Consider the following 19,302-nt stretch of genomic DNA (forward strand, 5'->3'; position numbering starts at 1 on the left):
CAACAACACACACCAATAATCCCGGCAGTTTTTGACAAAAAAGTACACTATAACTTACGCCAGAAATTCCAATTGCGATCAGTACGGCTTTCGTTGTGTAGAAACTAAAGAAAAAATGTAAATAATATCACATTGTTTTGGTACGTATGTATGTATTGAAGTATGGCTTGATTTGCTGAAAGCATGCCCCAGTATTATCCTTAAGCGCCGGGAGCCAGGTAAATCACCCGTCTGTCTTGCGATTTTCCCACCTACTTTTTACTATCAAAAATTCTATGACAGGCTTGTCAATTTATTAAAGATTGCCAGTGGTAACGGCGTCACGCAAACGTAAATATCAGATAAGCAATTTCGTGATCCCCTTCCAACATGAGTGTACACATAATTCTAAAACAGGTTGGCCGCGATTTGTCACGGACTTCTACATACACAATACCAGTTTCTAAATATCCATCTTACGGCGGTAATAAGAATGTGTTGCTTCAAGTGATTGGCGGATATTCGCACACTGGCCTTGCCTATCAAATGACGAACATCGTCATCGGGTAGAACTTCGCATGGAAAAGTAGATTTACCTTATGTAGATCATCTTTGCAATAATAGCTGCCAAGATGAGGATGGTGGTGATGATGATGCGGATGGAAATTTTATTTTTAAAGAAAGTTCGATCAAAAGGTGGTGTTGGCTTGAAACAGTTGATTTCTTTTCCTTTATGGGTCGGAAATTTGTTTCATCGGACTTCAGAGGTGATCGGGCAGTGGAGTAACCGATGCAGGATCTCGTATGACGGTATGTACCGCCGACAACGTGACAGACTGATATCATATAACTCGTTATCGTAATTTTGTGAACAGATTGAGCATATCCCTGTATCAATTTGGAAATTTCTCAAATTAAAACTACCAACTTATCAACTATTTGACTATCGTATTGATATTAGGCATCACTTGTGGACTGTAACCATGCTCAAATTCAGTGTTTACAATCACAGTTACGGACGATTCGGTTGGCCCATTGAGTGGCACAGGGTTGTACTCTGCTGGCATTACTGTCCTTGGTCAGTAAATAACATAAATAACAATTGTTCTGTGTGTATGGTCACTGTCTTTTACGACCTCACGACCTTGAATTCAGTTAGTCATGTTTGGAAACTTCTGGAAATGTAATTACCCGTGTAAGGGAGATAAGTTTAGAGCAGTAATTAGCATGTCAATAGCAGTTCTAGATTGTTCACTATTATTCCAGAATGCAAAAAGTCGTGGACTTACAGTTTGGTTGAACTTGTTGGGACTAATCATGATAAGATCATGTTCTCTCTCTCTCTCTCTCAATATAAATGATCATGTTCTCTCTCATATATATATATATATATATATATATATATATATATATATATATATATATATATATATATGTGTGTGTGTGTGTGTGTGTGTGTGTGTGTGTGTGTGTGTGTGTGTGTGTTGTTCTGTAGGTCATTTCCCCCTCACTCATGAGCTGAGTTTGATTAGTCTAGAACATTCTCATGGTCACTGTCTTTTACGACCTCACGACCTTGGATTCAGTTAGTCATGTTTGGAATCTTCTGGAAATGTAATTACCCGTGTAAGGGAGATAAGTTTAGAGCAGTAATTAGCATGTCAATAGCAGTTCTAGATTGTTCTTACTTTCTCTTCTATAACCACTTGAGTATAAATATGGGACCGCCACCGACTTTACATTGTTTACCCTCCTACTTTCGAAGCTAAGGACAACGCTGTGTGCCCTATACATGCATATATTTGGAGTCTGGGTGGCCGACAATGTAAGATACGTCGATTTCTTTGCTTTTATCTTGCCATGGTTTTTCTCCTTTTAGTCGTAGAAAACTGGTAATTTTTTAGTCTCATATCTTTTCAATTTACTCATTTTTATTCCAATTTTCATAATTCTCAGAAAAACACGTCACTTTGTTGGTCCTCATAATTTTGAAACAAAGTGGGCTAAATCTCTCGCGGGGCAGGCCGGCAAAATCCAGGGGGTCACCTTAAATTTGAAAACTATAAAGGGGGGGATCAGGTATTTATCAAACACCACAGAAGGGGGGGTCACTTAATTTTCATAATTGTCCGTCCCATCAAAAAGCAGTTTAAATGTTCAAAATGTTCTTGGAGATTCTGAGGCTTGTCTTGTTGTAAATCGTGCTAACTGCGGGCAATGAACAATTCATATTGCGTACATAATATAGATACAGCAAGCTTTGTCAGGGAAAAAGATTTAACAGTAGACTACTAGTACCATGAAAAGTAAAAATTATACTTTTAGGTGAAATTCCAATAACATAAGTCTTGTCCATGCACTAATTGCACTATTTGAATCAAGTGCATTTGTATCAATTGTCAAACACCTACAAAAGCACAGATTAAGTTAGTTTGGCATTCTGAAAAATTATGAATAGTTTTCTCATAGACTTGGTGAAATTCCTAAATCCAATTTCTTTCACACATATCATCTTTTAACCATCCCAACTTTAAAATGAATTATTAAACATCTATAAATACTCAGATTTACTAGTTTCGTATTAGAAAATAATTATTCACAGTTTCCCCATAGACTACCATGTATAGTGAGTGAATCTAGCTTTCGGTGAAATTCCAAAATCCAATTTCTTGCAGGCACTTTCATTTGTAACCACACTAATCTAATCAAGTACATGAAGATGAATTATCAAATGTCTATAAATACACAGATTTAGCTAGTTTTGTATTGAAAAAAAATGATTCATAGTTTGCTCATAGACTACCATGTAGGCCTGCAGTGAATGTACATTTCGGTGAAATTCCAAAAATCTAATTTCTTGCCCACACATCCATCTGTACCCACCCTTGTCTAATCAGGTACATGAAGATGAATTATCAAATGTCTAAAAATACACAGATTTAGCTAGTTTTGTATTGGAACAATATTATTTATAGTTTCCTCATAGACTACCATGTTCAGTGAATCTACATTTTGGGCAAATTCCAGAATCCGATTTCTTCCACACACATCCACTTGCAACCACCATTGTCTAATCACGTACATTAAAATGAATTATCAAACGTCTAGAAATACACAGATTTAGCTTGTTTTGTATAGGGAAAAATTATTCATAGTTTGTATGGTGGATGAACATTTTCAGTGAAATTCCAAAATCAAATTTCTTGTACACATAATATGCACCTGTAACCATAATATTCTAATCAAGTACTATTCAACGTCTGTATATGCACAACTGTAGCAAGTTTTTCATTGGAAAAAAGCATTCACAGTTTTGTCACAGACTCCCATAGTACTGGATGAACATTTTTTGTGAAACTCAAAAGTCAAATTTTTGTGCACATACCAAATGTAACAACCCTATTCCAATTAAGTACATTTACGTCAATTATCAAATGCGTCTATAAATGCATAGATATAGTTTTGTATTGAAAAAGTATTACATAGTTTTCTCATAGTCTACCATGTCTATTGAATTAACATTATCAACAGCTTATTATCAATGAAATTCAAATATCAAAGTTTTTACAAACCTGCTTGCGCAAAAAACTTGCCATTTACCTGTAATTTCTGTACAGTCCCTTGAGGGGGAATTTCAATTTCAAAATTATAGCAAGTTAGAAGGGGAAATTTTAGCGTTAACACATTGTGAGTTTGTAAGGGGAGTCATTTGAAAAAATCTGAGAATCTATTTTTGAATTCTATCGCCTCCCCCCTCCAGAGGTGTTTGTGTTTGCAGCTTTACTCAAGCAATGGGGGGGGGGGGAGAGGTCATGAAAGTTTTATCATCTTAAAAGGAGGGTCATCATTTTTTTGGTGCAATGGGTAGGGGGTTCACTTATTTTAACTGATGCACGTACACAGGAAGAATTTGCGGCCCACCCCGGCCATAATAACTGAACGCTCCCTACCTGTAGGGTTATCAACCCATATCATTAGATGGCTTTACATACGAGGTTTGGCTACACGTTTTATGCGAACGTGAGCGTGTAGAATCAACGTTGGCGTACACGTTCAGATGTAGTCTGGCAGAGACCTAGTCTGGCAGAGACCCTGCGATTCGCGTTCTTCCCAGTGTCAGTCAGTTGGAACACGCGCGCGCCCTTCAGAGACGCGACGCGAATCCCAGGGTCTGGACGTTCTTGCAAGCGACCGGTCGGATTTCTGCCTGATCCGGGTACTTTATAGAACTCCACACACCCAGGGCCCGTTAATCTTTGCTGATCACTGCGTCTCACGTGACTAGCTAGACGCAGCACGTAGTAAGACGCAGATACCGGCAAACCGCCATTTTGAAATGAGACAGTTTTTGGTCTCCCGGAAGTTGTTGATTGCGCATGCCCGCACATAGTGCATCATTTTTTATCGCGTGCTTTTTAGTCTAGTCTGGTACCTGCCAATATTTCAAAACTTGTAAGAATGTTAATTAAATCCTCGATTAAATTCTAGCCACGTTCACTGTGATAATTTTAGCTTTACTTGCAAGTAAAATTGAACAGCCAATGACAGCGCCCCATGATTCAACCAATCAGATTTCGTAATTCGATACATGGCGGTTTCCCGTTACCTGCCTCTTTGTGCTTGTCACTGAGGCGGGAACCAGCCAACCGTTAATCAAAACAAAAATGACAAGTAGCATAGCAAAGTAAAATGAAAAATGAAAAATAAAAACATACCACGTATAGGCCTGTAGGTCTACCGGCTACTAGTATATATTCTCTCCGCCCAGTTAGATAGGTGTTTGTTTTGAGGTCACTACCCTTATGAATATTCATACCATTGCAAGAACTGACAGTCGCTGTGTCTGGCAGCGCGTGCTCACAGCTGCACAGCGCAGCGTAGCCTTCGAATGCAGGCCCTACGGTGGCCCCTACATGCCATGGAACTCTATTCCCTTTTGAATATAAACTCTAATTTTTCTTGACAATATCTTTAATATTTGTAAGAGATTTTATTTCTCCACCGCAAACTTTTAATTTTGTACGGGCAACTTTATCTTAACATTATCTTAACTTTAACTTCTCGAAAGTAGTTTTAGTTTTAACCATAAACAAAATATGTTTCTCAAAAGTATTTTTTATTTTGTAAAACAAAAGTAAATTTTTTTCAAGATAACAAATTCCCCTACACGTCATGGAAATTTATTACTTTTGAACATAAACTCATATTTCTTGGCAATATATTTAATATTTGTAAGAAATTTTATTTCTCCACAGCAAACTTTTATTTCTGAACGGGGAAACTTTATTTTTGGGGTAAACTGTTTTTAAAAACTTTTAACAAAAAAAACTTTAACTTTTAAAAAATAACTTTAACTTTGAACAAAATATTTGTTTCTCAAAAGCGTTTTTTTATTCGAAAAGAAGTAACAAATTGTTCACAGCAAGAGTTGAAGATTTTTGCTAAGCGCGAACTGAGTTACTTAAGGTAGTGACTCAGGTTTGTTGGTCAATTTTAGCAATTTTGTGATTATTTCATCTTCTGAACCCTTGAAATATGATTTTTCTATTAGAGAAAACTGTGAGGTAACATTATACTAAAAAAGGTCTGAAATTTTAGTGAAAACACGGCCTTCTAACCACTGCGCGAGTTATTATTTTCTTTTTGTTTTAACGGTCCGGATTACTGTCAGCGTTATCGTTATACCTTGAAGGAGATTATGTAAATTTTACGCACTATGTTGCGCATGCGCGCACGTCTTCATAAAGACGCTATTCCAACATGGCAGCTAGCGGTGTAGAAAACGTAAACGGGGGCCAAAGAAGCAAAATGGAAAGCTGATGGACGCGAGCGTTGGGACCGATTTGAAACTTTCTGAACTTAGCTCATACCACAACTGCCATTGAAACATTTGTTGGTACTATGGTAACATGGTTGCACGCGTGATCATGTTGAGCACGCGATTATCCTCCTGCTACTACTACAACTTACAAGCTTGGCGGTACTCTGAGCTTGGGTGAAGGTTTGCCAATGCTCTTCGGCCAAGCTTGATGTCGATAAAGATTAATCCAATCTTGTTTGCAAATCTTGAGATAAGGATTTTGTCCAAAGCTTGGAACAGGGTTATTGCCAAATCTTAAATCAAGCGTACCTGGGATTAAGCTTCAGTGAAGCTTGGCATTTTAACCTTCACCTAAGGACAAACAACGGAGCTGTTACGTATGGCCGGAAAAGGCAGACACGCAGTTTGGTCGATATCGCGTTGTATTCGAGCATGGATGTAAAAATTAGACTGTTGTACCCAAAATGCAGACGCATTATATGTAATAACCCCTTTATCATACATGCATACATATTATTACCATTTCCCTGGCGAGGAAATCGACAGAAATAGGCCTTGTTTATTCATTATTCGCGCTGTACTCATATAGTAAGTTGTTTGCGAAGGAGTGATGGCAACCGTTTCACTTGTTGATATTATTCCGCTTTTGGGATATTTCACTTCACTGGGTGGTTGTGGTAAAATTTCAAATTAAACAATTTAATTATAAAGATGTCAATCCGGGTTTCCATAATTTGAAGGATGTTTATATTTATGTGAAGTACCGCATTAAATGTGAAACATAGGCTGGAGTGTGTAAAGTGAGAAATTTTTCAGCTCTGAAAAATACTCACAGCCCTTCATGAAAGTTACGAGGCCCACCAAAAATCCGGTCAAAATCGACCTCGCGCAGCTCCCGGAGGAAAACCTACAGAAATCTGTACGGCCGCATGTACGAGTGCAACGCGGATGTACATTTAATATTACTTGTGCCAGTCAGTTCATCTTCAAGAATGATCCATGCCCTTCCTTACACGCCCAATATGCTGAATTTACCATCTTAGAAAGGAATTTGTGAGCGGATTAGGAATACTTGAAGTGAGTGCAGTACTTCTTCGTAACTTGTATACTGTGTATACATTTTGTCAATATACGAATAAATCATTTCAAATATACATCGTCTGCTCGTATATTTTTGTCACTGGCTTACCTAAATATGATGACTAAACTTGTTTAAACGACCTACATTTAAGTTTTGTCTTTCTTGGGAGTATCTTTACTAGAAATATGATTTGTGTCAAAAACTTACAAGGAACAGGATCACGAACTTTCTGAGTCGCTATGAATCGTAAAGTGTGGTGTGTGCATCTCTTCGCTGTCGTGTATTTTCAGAAGTGTAGCCGGATTTTCGTGGCTCATTTATGGCTATACTCGATATAATTCAGTACATCGGTATTAAACCTTGTCAACAAGAAACTTGTCATATAGCGGTTCATTCATAAAAGTCGTGATGCAGTCGATCAAGCCGCACTCTTCAGCTGTGCAGACAAAGAGGGACCATGATGATAAGAGGTGTTCCTGTCGAGATGTCGGTCTCAACGCAAAATTTTAACGCGTTCGTGTTTATTGTATCCAAAACCCGCTTACTGGTCTATATTTTATACTTAAAAGCGGGTCATAACTTTCAAATCAATAATTTGCCAAGACTCGGCAGCAAAATCGGCTCCCTAAAGTAAGCAAAAATGCTGAGGTCAAATGCTGGATGGGTCAAGGGACCCAAATGCTATAGTGGAAACGAGGACGATAAAAAGCTTATCCGTAAAGTTCGGCCCAAGGTTTACTGCCCAAGCTCAGAACAATATTTGGAAGCTTGTATAAAGGTTAGTTTGCCCTAAGCTTCAACAAAGGTGTGCAAGGATAAGCTTCAGCTAACCTTGGGCTCACCATTTTTCTGGGCTTCGCCGCCAAGCTTCATGGCTAAGCTTGGACTAAGGTATTGCACAATCGCGAGCTATAGTTCCATACCCGGACTCCATACACACGCGAACGTACAGCACTGTAGATTACACTGCCGCCCCACGAGACTCTATTTAATCTTCACTGGAAAATATCGTTCTAAAACAGCAGCCCATCTTTTGGACTTAGTATTTAAATTGTCAATCCGACACTGTTATGTCGGTTTAGAGCACAGCAACTTACGCGAAACGTCGCTTCACGATGCCCTTCACGATCGGTGCCGGTCTGTTTCTATCTGTGGTCAAGAGAGTGTCGCTGGGTGAGGCGATACGTCGCCGTTTCAATTTTACAATCAGTGAATCTGTCGAGTATCGCCTCAGTCGTTTATTTTATGTCATGAAGAATCGCTTTTACGTGTAACTGAAGTTGATTTTGGTTTCATACCCGGGACCATAATAGTACATGTCACAGTCGAAAGCGAAATAGCCCACGAAAAACCCGGTATCATTCCTGATGGTGAGCAAAAAGACTGCAGCAGATCACATGTGAAAACTACGTAAACAAGTGCGACTTGCCCGTATTCCTTGAACTTCTCAACTACAGAATTTTTTTGAGCATCGAGAGTTGGTCGTCTCATCTCCGGAAAGCAAGCAAGTGACGCCTTGTACTATGGGCACAAAAATCGGCACTAAAATGAACTAGGCAACCATTTCACACTTGGTACGTGCATAAATTACGGGCTGTGAGACCGGAAGCTTGCGAGAAAGCGAGCGCGCGTCGTCGGCAGAACGCAGACCTGTAAACCAGTCCGGCTGTATGATTTTTTTAAACTTTTCTTGTCTTGCAACCAGACTCTAATCGTTACCAAACAGTGTACAGTTAATATAATTATAAGCTAGATACGTATTTGACAAACAGATTATGCCCTGAATTATCTTTCTAGTGTTTATCGTGTAAATAGTACCCACCGCTTACGATGACCAGCCTCACGTTTCTACACACAATTTTCATCATTTTCAGGCGAACTAATGTTTAGGACTTGTCAGAAATTCTCTAACCTGATGCCCAATATTTAACTAGACCCAGATCGAATGATTTTTTTTGAAACGCACAAAAATCCGACTTTTTTCGGCGATTTTGTGTGAAAAATGGGACGTTTACACAAATCGTCGATTTTCTCAGTTCCGATTTTGCTATGTATACGCACTTTCAAATGAGTGTAAGTCGGCGACGCGTGGGCGGATTTCCCCGATTCTTCGCATGCTAACACTTCATGAATAGACCTGAAAAACCGTGTCTTAGATTTTGATAACCCCCCTGAAGTGGCGATAACTTGACAAACGTGAACAAAAGCCGATAATTTATGCGAAAATCCGACAGTTCACACTTCCAAGGCTCACTGTGCAGAAACAAAAGCGAATTTCAAAAATCCAAAACACGGTTTTTCCCCCTGTATATCCAGCTGTCTAGTGCCGTTAACAGATCACTTAGGGGTGCTGCCAATTCTTACTTATACTCTTTTAAGTGAAAAAATTCAAAATCACATGTTTTTGACTTAAGCAAACATACCAATGCATGTTTTGACAACTAAACAAAATTTTTACCTTCTTCAAATATAGACCTATTAGAAAATGTACCACATGTTGGGTGTGAGACCCTGTTTTCTATGTGAAACTTTTGATTGAAAATATGTGTCAACGAAACTGAGTCACTACCTTAAATGACATAACCTTATGTCTTTAGAGCAGAAAACTTAAATTCTTAAAGAAAAGTTTTATTTTTCCAAGAGTAAAATTAATTTCGTTATGGAAAAAAGATTTTCTCAGCGCAGCAAATTGAAATACAGAGAATAAAACTTTTTTTCTCAATGGCGAGAAATTATTTTCTGAAGACAACTAATTCCTTCAAGATATATTTTCTACATATGAGTGTGGTTTAAGAATTTTGTAAAACTGAACTGAGAAAGAACGAAAAAGGAAGGATGAAAAAGTCAAACTTACTTTTCTTCAGAGCGAAATTTATTTCTGAGAGGAGAAATATTTCATGTGAGGGCGCAATTACCTATAATGCATAGCAAACTCTTTCTAGCGAGAGTAAACATATTTTGGGGAAGAGTAAAACATTTTTCCGACGAGCAAAACTTTATTTTAACAGCGGCGGAAGTTAAAGTATCCCACCATGCAACACCCAATTTTGATGACCAAGAGTCTCCGAGACAACCATGACTGACTTCATCGGTGATACAGGCACGCTAGCCCGGCCGTAGCTGCAGTACAGTACCTCGAGGTTTTACCTGGGTGTTTGGGTCGGACGGTTTGCCGTACTGTACTGCAGCTAGCCCGGTCCTACCCCGCCTGCGTACGATGCTGTGTGTTGGGCCGTATAACGCCGGGAACACACAGCATCGTACGCAGGGCTATGGGCACGGGCACGCAAACGAGTCAGTTCAACAGTTGCCACTTGTCTGAGTCCCCGAAGAACGGTTTTGTGTTTGAGTGATTCGTCCTGACTGCAGACGTTATGCAACAGGATGGACCGCATTGGGTTCCTTCATTAGCTCTGCATGGGCTGTGTGTTACCGGCGTTATACGGCCTCCCACCACATAACGCCGGTAACACACAGCCCTGCCATGCATAGCCCTGCGTACAGGTCTGTGTGTTCCGGGCGTATAGACCTGTACGCAGGGCTATGCCATGCAGAGCTAATGAAGAACCCCAATGCGGTCCCATCGCACACCGTCTGCCGTCAGGATGAATCACTCAAACATAAAACCGTTCTTCGGGGACTCAGACAAGTGGTAACTGACCCGCGTGCCTGTAGCCCTGTGTACGATGTACGATGTTGTGAGTTCCCGGCGTTATACGGCCCCAACACACAGCATCGTACGCAGGCAGGGTAGGGCTGGGCTGGCGTGCCCGTATCGCCGATGAAGTCAGTCATGGTTGTCTCGGAGAGCAGATCGTCCATGTAGCCGACACGAACACGAACTGTCTGATACCGGCTACCAACTCGGAGACTCTGGGTCATCAAACTTGGGTGTTGCATGGTGGGATACTTTAACTTCCACCACCGTTAAAATAGTTTTGCTCGTCGGAAAAAATGTTTTACTCTTCCCCAAAATATGTTTACTCTCGCTAGAAAGAGTTTGCTATGCATTATAGGTAATTGCGCCCTCACATGAAATATTTCTCCTCTCAGAAATAAATTTCGCTCTGAAGAAAAGTAAGTTTGACTTTTCATCCTTCCTTTTTCGTTCTTTCTCAGTTCAGTTTTACAAAATTCTTAAACCACACTCTCATGTGTAGAAAATATATCTTGAAGGAATTAGTTTTGTTGTCTTCAGAAAATAATTTCTCTCCATTGAGAAAAAAGTTTTATTCACTATATTTCAATTTGCTGCTCTGAGAAAATCGTTTTTCCATAAAGAAATTAATTTTACTCTTGAAAAATAAAACTTTTCTTTAAGAATTTAAGTTTTCTGCTCAAAAACATAAGGTTATGTCATTTAAGTAACTCAGTTCGCGCTCAGCAAAAATCTTAAACTCTTGCTGTGAACAATTTTTACTTCTTTTCGAAATAAAAAACGTTTTTGAGAAACAAATATTTTGTTCAAAGTTAAAGTTATTTTTTAAAAGTTAAAGTTTTTTTGTTAAAAGTTTTTAAAAACAGTTTACCCCAAAAATAAAGTTTTCCCATTCAGAAATAAAAGTTTGCTGTGGAGAAATAAAATTTCTTACAAATATTAAATATATTGCCAAGAAATATGAGTTTATGTTCAAAAGTAATAAATTTCCATGACGTGTAGGGGAATTTGTTATCTTGAAAAAATTTTACGTTTGTTTTACAAAATAAAAAATACTTTTGAGAAACATATTTTGTTTATGGTTAAAACTTTAATATAAAACTACTTTCGAGAAGTTAAAGTTAAGATAATGTTAAGATAAAGTTGCCCGTACAAAATTAAAAGTTTGCGGTGGAGAAATAAAATCTCTTACAAATATTAAAGATATTGTCAAGAAAAATTAGAGTTTATATTCAAAAGTAGTAGAGTTCCGTGGCGTGTAGGGGCCACCGTAAGGCCCACCGTGGGCGCGCACAAAACAAGGCACAGCGACTGTGGAGAGTCTAGTTCACACGCAAAAATCCGTTTGGCTACGCGGTTTGAGTGGCACGCGCAAGAAATGATTCGGCTCGGCTGGGGTCCCCGTAGTCTGTTTCCGCATCATAATGATAGCTCAATGGTTGCCTGGTATGCAGCGAATCGACGAAGAAATTTCACATAAAAATAACGAAAATACATGAATATCTTTGAGGATGTCACTATCATATATCTAACTAACAATGGGCATGAATGATTCACAGTTTATATCATGTTTTGACACCTAAAGATGAGAATAAATTTACCCGTTTACAGATTACGTAAAACCAGCGCTTGCTGTCTCCACGCGTACGCGACGCCGGCTCCGTGTACGTGGAGAACGTAGGCACAAGTCGAGAACATCATCGCAGAAATTACGTGTTCACCTTCACGTAAAACGTGCAGCCAAACCTGTATCTGGAAGTACTACTTCTATCGAACAACAAAAATTCTGCTTTTCAAACCGTGTGAATAGTCTAAACCTGCACTTTCAAATTGAAATATAGCGAAATTTAAGTGATTTACACACTTACCTTGATATGATACCAGCCATGTAGGACATCACTAACGTCTACAACGCAACAAAATGGTTTAGAAATCTTTGCTTTATTGAAACATGTGATCTCGAGGAGAACTTCAGCGACGCTCCTGAGATAAGTCAACCGTTTGGAGACAAGTAACATACGGTCTGAAAGATGAACGCTTTCGACTTTTCCGTATGAGCATGGGAAATGTTGAACCATGTTCAATTCCGTTTGCGACGACTGGGTTTTGAAATCGTCAATTCGAAATGTCCCAGTGACCGTCTTGGATACTATAAAGTTATAAATTTTCAATGAAAATGAGATACTTTTCCCTTTTTTCTGTCATTGTATGCAAGTGGATTTTGAAAGCGTCAATTCGAACTGTCCAAGTGACCGACTTGGGTTACTATAAAATTATAAATTTTAAATGAAAATGAGATACTTTTTCTCTGTTTTTCTGTCATTGCTTCCAAAATGAATTCATATAAACTGTAGAACTGATAAAAATTGTAAGATTTTGGGCAAGTGTAATGTCATTGTTAATAATGTCGTCGCAAAGAAAGTCAGCGAGTTCAGTGATTTTGTAGCCCATATCTCAGATGCCTGTGTTTCGCAGCAAATTTCGTCTTTTCGTCGTCGAAATTATTGAAATTGATACATGACCCGAGAGATTTTGAATATTGATTGCGTCAAGTCGGATGACGTTCCTTAATTTGGGAACTACTTTATGAAAAGAGAAAATTATACAAAGCAAAATAATTTGCTCGACAGGGATATACTTACAAATAATGCCAACATGATCATATTAGTCGGAAACTTTCGTCTCATTTCTTGACAGCGAGAAAACGCGACTGAGCAAGCAATATACAAGATACTGAAAAAAATGGAATAATTTTTTTATTTGTTATGCTTTCATTTTGTGCATATAATTTATTTCAATGACAATGAATAGCAGAAATGACAGGCCTAGACAGTCATAAAAATGCATATTTTAAACCGACACGCCGCCTGTTCGGTTTGGTTGCTGGTCTTGTTATATTGCCGATATCAGATAATTATCTGTAAAATCAAATCAAAGCTATAGAAATCGAAAACGCTAGGGACAGACAAGACTGTAGTCCGTGGGCTAGAGGGGGTTAACGTGCACCCCCCCACAGGATAACAAACCTGTATTTTTCAGAACCCTTGGGATCCCTAGAATACGAAATGGAATTTTAACAGAAAAAATATAGGGACGCAATAGCTGTTATGGTCATGTTTTGAAGGGTACCGCAAAATAACGATTTTCCAAGCCAAATGCATTTTCGTCAAATCTGTCTTCTTGTAAGTCATGTGCTGAGCTCATTTTTTAACATAACCTCACTTGTTTGGTATCATTAGAAAGGGAATTTATTCCTCTTTAAGATGACATATTGCATTATGCAATATCTGCTACAGTGTTTGTCAAATATAAACAAAACTTACCCCTTACCCCAAAATTTAACATTAGAAATTACAGAAAATCTCAAATTCTACCAATTTTTTAGCTAGGCATAATAAAAAATGCAATGCTTTGTCTGAAATCTGTTTTATTTGATACAGGGACATGTCAGAAATATAAAATAGACTTTTAACAGAAAAAATATTGGGAATCTACAGCTGTAACAGCCATATTTTGAAGGGTACCGCAAAATAATAGTGTTGCAGATTTGCATGCATTTTTGTTAAAACTCTCTTCCTATAAGTTATCTGCTGAGCTTGTTGTTGAATATAACCTGGCTTGTTAGGTATCATTAGAAAGATAATTTACTAATCTTTAGAATGACATATTGTAACATGCAATATCTTCTATAGTTTCCATGATATCTAACCCAAACTTACCCCATACCCCAAAGTTTACATTGAAAATTTCAGTCGTAGCTAAAACCAAATTCTACCATTTTTTTAGCTTGATACAAAAAAATCTGGCCGTTTTTGCTATTAAATCTATTTTATTTGGTACAGGGACATGTCAGAGTTATGAAATAGACTTTTAACAGAAAAAATATTGGGAATCAACATCTGTAACAGTCATATTTTGAAGGGTACCGCAAAATCATAGTGTAGCAGATTTGCATGCATTTTTGTTAAATTTGTCTTCTTATAAGTTATCTGCTGAGCTTGTTGTTGAATATAATCTGGCTTGTTAGGTATTATTAGAAAGATAATTTACCAATCTTTAGAATGACATATTGTAACATGCAATATCTTCTATAGTTTTCATGATATATAACCAAAAGTCACCCCATATCCCAAAGTTTACATTGAAAATTTCAGTCATAGCTAAAACTAAATTCTACCATTTTTTTATCTAGACATATAAAATCTGGCCGTTTTTGCTATTAAATCTGTTTTATTTGGTACAGAGACATGTCAGAATTATGAAATAGACTTTTAACAGAAAAAATATTAGGACTCTACAGCTGTAACAGTCATATTTTAAAGGGTCTCGCAAAATCACAGTATTGCCAACTCGCTTGCTTTTTTGTAAAATCTGTCTTCTTAAAAGTCATCTGCTGAGCTTTATTTTTGACATAACCTGGCTTGTTAGGTATCAATGGAAAGGTAATTTACTAGTCTATAAAAATGACATATTGTAATATGCAATGTCTTGTTTAGGTTTCATGAAATAGGACCAAAGCTTACCCCATATCCAAGGTTTACACAGCAAATTACTGCAAATCTGAAACTCTACCATTTTTTACAATTTATTAACTTTATATACCAAAGGCAATGCTTGTATGCAATCTATGAAATATGTATTTTTGTTAAAAAGTATGTTACAAATATGAAATTAACTTTTAACAGGAATATAATATGATTTTGTAGCCTTTTGGATCATATTTGGAAGGGTACCCAGGTATCAGGGCAAATTTGCCGAAACACATACATTTGCAAATGGCTCCAAATCCAAATGGCTACTAAATTGTATCATCTTAAAAGTTAAAAGTTAATTTTATACTTGTGACATACTTTTGTAAGAAATAAATCAGATTTTAAACAAGAATTGCCTTTTGTATTATGTGCAGCAAAAAATGGTAGAATTTAAGATACGCTGTAATTTGCGATTTGAAGTTTTTGGGTATGGGGTAAAGTTTGACCATATTCCAGGAAAACTATGTATGACATTGTATATTACATATGTCATCTTAAAGAAGAATAAATTTCCCTACTAATGATACCTCACAAGCCAGGTTGTGTCACAAAATAAGTTCAGCAGATGACTTACAAGAAGAAAAATTTAACAAAAAAGGTGCCAACTTGCGGTACTGCGATTTTGCATTTCCCTTCATAATATGGCTGTTACAACTATACAGTCCAAATATTTTTTCTGTTAAAAGTCTATTTCACATATCTGACATGACCCAGTACCATATACAACAGATTTAATACCGAAACAGAGCTACTTTTATCATGTCTAGCTAAAAATTCACGGAATTTGATCACGTTATCTATGACAGTACTTTCAATATAAACCTTGGGGTATGGGGTAAGTTTTGGTCATATTCCATGAAAACTATACAAGATATTACCTGTTACAATATGTCATTGTAAAGACTATTTAATTACTTTTTCAATGATACTAAACAAATCCGGTTATAATCAATAACAAGCTCATTAGACGACTTATAAGGTGACAGATTTTACAAAAACGCATACGAATCAGGAATACTGAGATTTTGCTGTACCCTTCAAAATACAGCTGTTACAGCTATAGAATCCCAATATTTTTTCTGTTAAAAGTTCATTTCATATTTCTGATATGATCAAGTACACAATAAAACAGATTTCATACCAAAAAATTGCCTAATTTTTTATGTCTGCGTAAACGATTGCTTGAATGTGACATTAGCTATGACAGTAGTTTTCGATGTAGATTTTGGGGTATGGGGTAAGTTTTGGTCATATTTCATAAAAAGCTGTACAAGATATTGCATGTTACAATATGTCTTTTTAAAGACTAGTAAATAATCTTACTAATGATACCTAACAACTTACATTATATTCTATAAGAAGCTCAGCAGATGACTTAAAAGACGATAGATTCAACAAAAACGCACGCAAGTCAGGAATACTGAGATTTTGCTGTACCCTTCAAAATCTGACTGTTACAACTACAGAATTCCAATCTTTTTTCTGTTAAAAGTCTATTTTATATTTTTGACATGACCCATTACCGAATGAAATAGATTTCATACAAATAAATGCCGGAATTTATATGTCTAGGTAAAGAAAATGGTAGAATTTGATTTTAGCTATGACTGCAATTTTCAATGTAAATTTTGGGGTATGGGGTAAGTTTTGGTCATATTTCATGAAAACTATAGAAGATATTGCATGTTACGATGTGTCATTCTAAAGATTGTTAAATTATCTTTCTAATTATACCTAACAAGCCAGATTATATTCAACAACAAGCTCAGCAGATAACTTATAAGAAGACAAATTTAACAAAAATGCATACAAATCTGCTACACTATGATTTTGCGGTACCCTTCAAAATATGACTGTTACAGATGTTGATTCCCAATATTTTTTTTGTTAAAAGTCTATTTCATAATTCTGACATGTCTCTGTACCAAATAAAATAGATTTAATAGCAAAAACGGCCAGATTTTTTGTGTCAAGCTAAAAAAATGGTAGAATTTAGTTTTAGCTATAACTGAAATTTTCAATGTAAACTTTGGGGTAAGGGGTAAGTTTGGGTTACATATCATGTAAAACTATAGAAGATATTGCATGTTACAATATGTCATTCTAAAGATTAGTAAATTATCTTTCTAATAATGCCTAACAAGCTAGGTTATATTCCACAACAAGCTCAGCAGATAACTTATAGGAAGAGAGTTTTAACAAAAATGCATGCAAATCTGCAACACTATGATTTTGCGGTACCCTTCAAAATATGGCTGTTACAGCTGTAGATTCCCAATATTTTTTCTGTTAAAAGTCTATTTCATATTTCTGACATGTCCCTGTATCAAATAAAATAGATTTCAGACAAAGCATTGCATTTTTTATTATGCCTAGCTAAAAAATTGGTAGAATTTGAGATTTTCTGTAATTTGTAATGTTAAATTTTGGGGTAAGGGGTAAGTTTTGTTTATATTTGACAAACACTGTAGCAGATATTGCATAATGCAATATGTCATCTTAAAGAGGAATAAATTCCCTTTCTAATGATACCAAACAAGTGAGGTTATGTTAAAAAATGAGCTCAGCACATGACTTACAAGAAGACAGATTTGACGAAAATGCATTTGGCTTGGAAAATCGTTATTTTGCGATACCCTTCAAAACATGACCATAACAGCTATTGCGTCCCTATATTTTTTCTGTTAAAATTCCATTTCGTATTCTAGGGATCCCAAGGGTTCTGAAAAATACAGGTTTGTTATCCTGTGGGAGGGGGTGCACGTAGACCCCCTCTAGCCCACGGACTACTGGTCCCCAGTCGCGTGGCTTTCCTGTTCAAATTTGCTGCTGGACGTGTTATGTTGGTATACGACCATGCGATCACCTTAAAAACAAATCAAAGCTATAGAAATCAAAAGCGCCATAACGACAAACTAAAGACAAATGATTGTTATATATAATGGTGCTAGCTGTAAAAATTGATAATATTTTCAACGTACTTGTGTCATAAATAAATTCACTTGAGCGTCTCCCAAAAGTGTGATGAAATACAAAGTACTTGTCTCCGCGCGGTCTTTATAGACGGACGAAAAAGACGGGAAAATCTATGAAGAGTTACAGTTACATTGATGCTTGCGCTGTAATTGTAATCACACTTACGTTGCCACAACTTGTATTTCCACGTGCTCCTTGACGAACGAATTCACTTGTTCGCTATATAGATAGTAAGAAGATGTTAAATACACAAATAGATGCATTAGTAAACACCTATTGCCTGGTCATGGGCTATAGCGCCCGTCTATTACCCCGAGGGGCCGTGTGTTACCAGAAACACATCGCTATTCCCCGAGGCCGTAGGCCGAGGGTTTCTGGTAACACACGGCCACGAGGGGTAATAGACGAGCGCTATAGCCCGAATAAAGACCAGGCTATAGGTGTTTTATAACACACCACATGCTCATGTTGCATTGTTATATAGTTTTTAATGTGTTTTAATATTTTGCACCGCAACAATCCATTGTGACAAGTTCACTGGGCGATGTTTCCACAGCGGTTTCAGTTGTACATGGTACCACTTTCTTTCAAAATATATTCTAAACATACCTAGCGACATCCTTGGTTGCACTTTAATCTTTTCCGTCGATGAGCTGTTCAAGTTCCTACGCTGTTGGAATGTTGGAAAATGTTGGAAAATCTGTTTTAGAGAATGTGTCGTCACCTATCCCGGACGCACATCACGTTCTAGTCACCCGCAATTGTTGCAAAGATGCAGACGACACTACGGTCACGTGACCAAACACTTTTCCAAATTTGGTCAGGACTATTTCCCTAGGGAAATAGCTTTTCAAAAAATGCCCTCTGACGTCACTGTTGTCGATTCGGTGGGGACTAGACGTATCTGTTTTCTCGTCACGTAACGTATTCTGGCGAAGCGCGACAGGGAATGAGCATGTGGCGTGTTATAAAACTAGATAGATAGATAGATAGATAGATAGATAGATAGATAGATAGATAGATAGACAGACAGACAGACAGACAGACAGACAGACAGATAGATAGATAGATAGATAGATAGACAGACAGACAGACAGATAGATAGATAGATAGATAGATAGATAGATAGATAGATAGATAGATAGATAGATACGACTACACACAATTTGATAATATTTGCTACAAATGTTGATCACACCAAGATATATCAGCAGTGGGAACCATTAAGGGGTTACATGAAAGATAGTTGCTAATT

The 19,302-nt window shown here is 37.2% G+C and overlaps 1 protein-coding gene across 1 annotated transcript in view; it reads right to left on the reverse strand.

The window, feature by feature from the left end:
• Window positions 1–19,302, reverse strand: part of LOC139117631 (protein lifeguard 1-like) — a 48,745-nt gene that overhangs the window by 23,320 nt on the left and 6,123 nt on the right. The window contains exons 4-6 of the mRNA XM_070680873.1: window positions 13,182–13,272; window positions 12,408–12,445; window positions 59–104 (exon numbers count right to left, since the gene is read on the reverse strand). Coding sequence (XP_070536974.1) covers window positions 59–104; window positions 12,408–12,445; window positions 13,182–13,272 — 175 coding nt within the window. The remainder of the gene's footprint in view (window positions 1–58; window positions 105–12,407; window positions 12,446–13,181; window positions 13,273–19,302) is intronic.

The sequence above is a fragment of the Ptychodera flava genome, chromosome 18 (genome assembly GCF_041260155.1).
Source record: "Ptychodera flava strain L36383 chromosome 18, AS_Pfla_20210202, whole genome shotgun sequence".
NCBI classification, from domain to species: domain Eukaryota; kingdom Metazoa; phylum Hemichordata; class Enteropneusta; family Ptychoderidae; genus Ptychodera; species Ptychodera flava.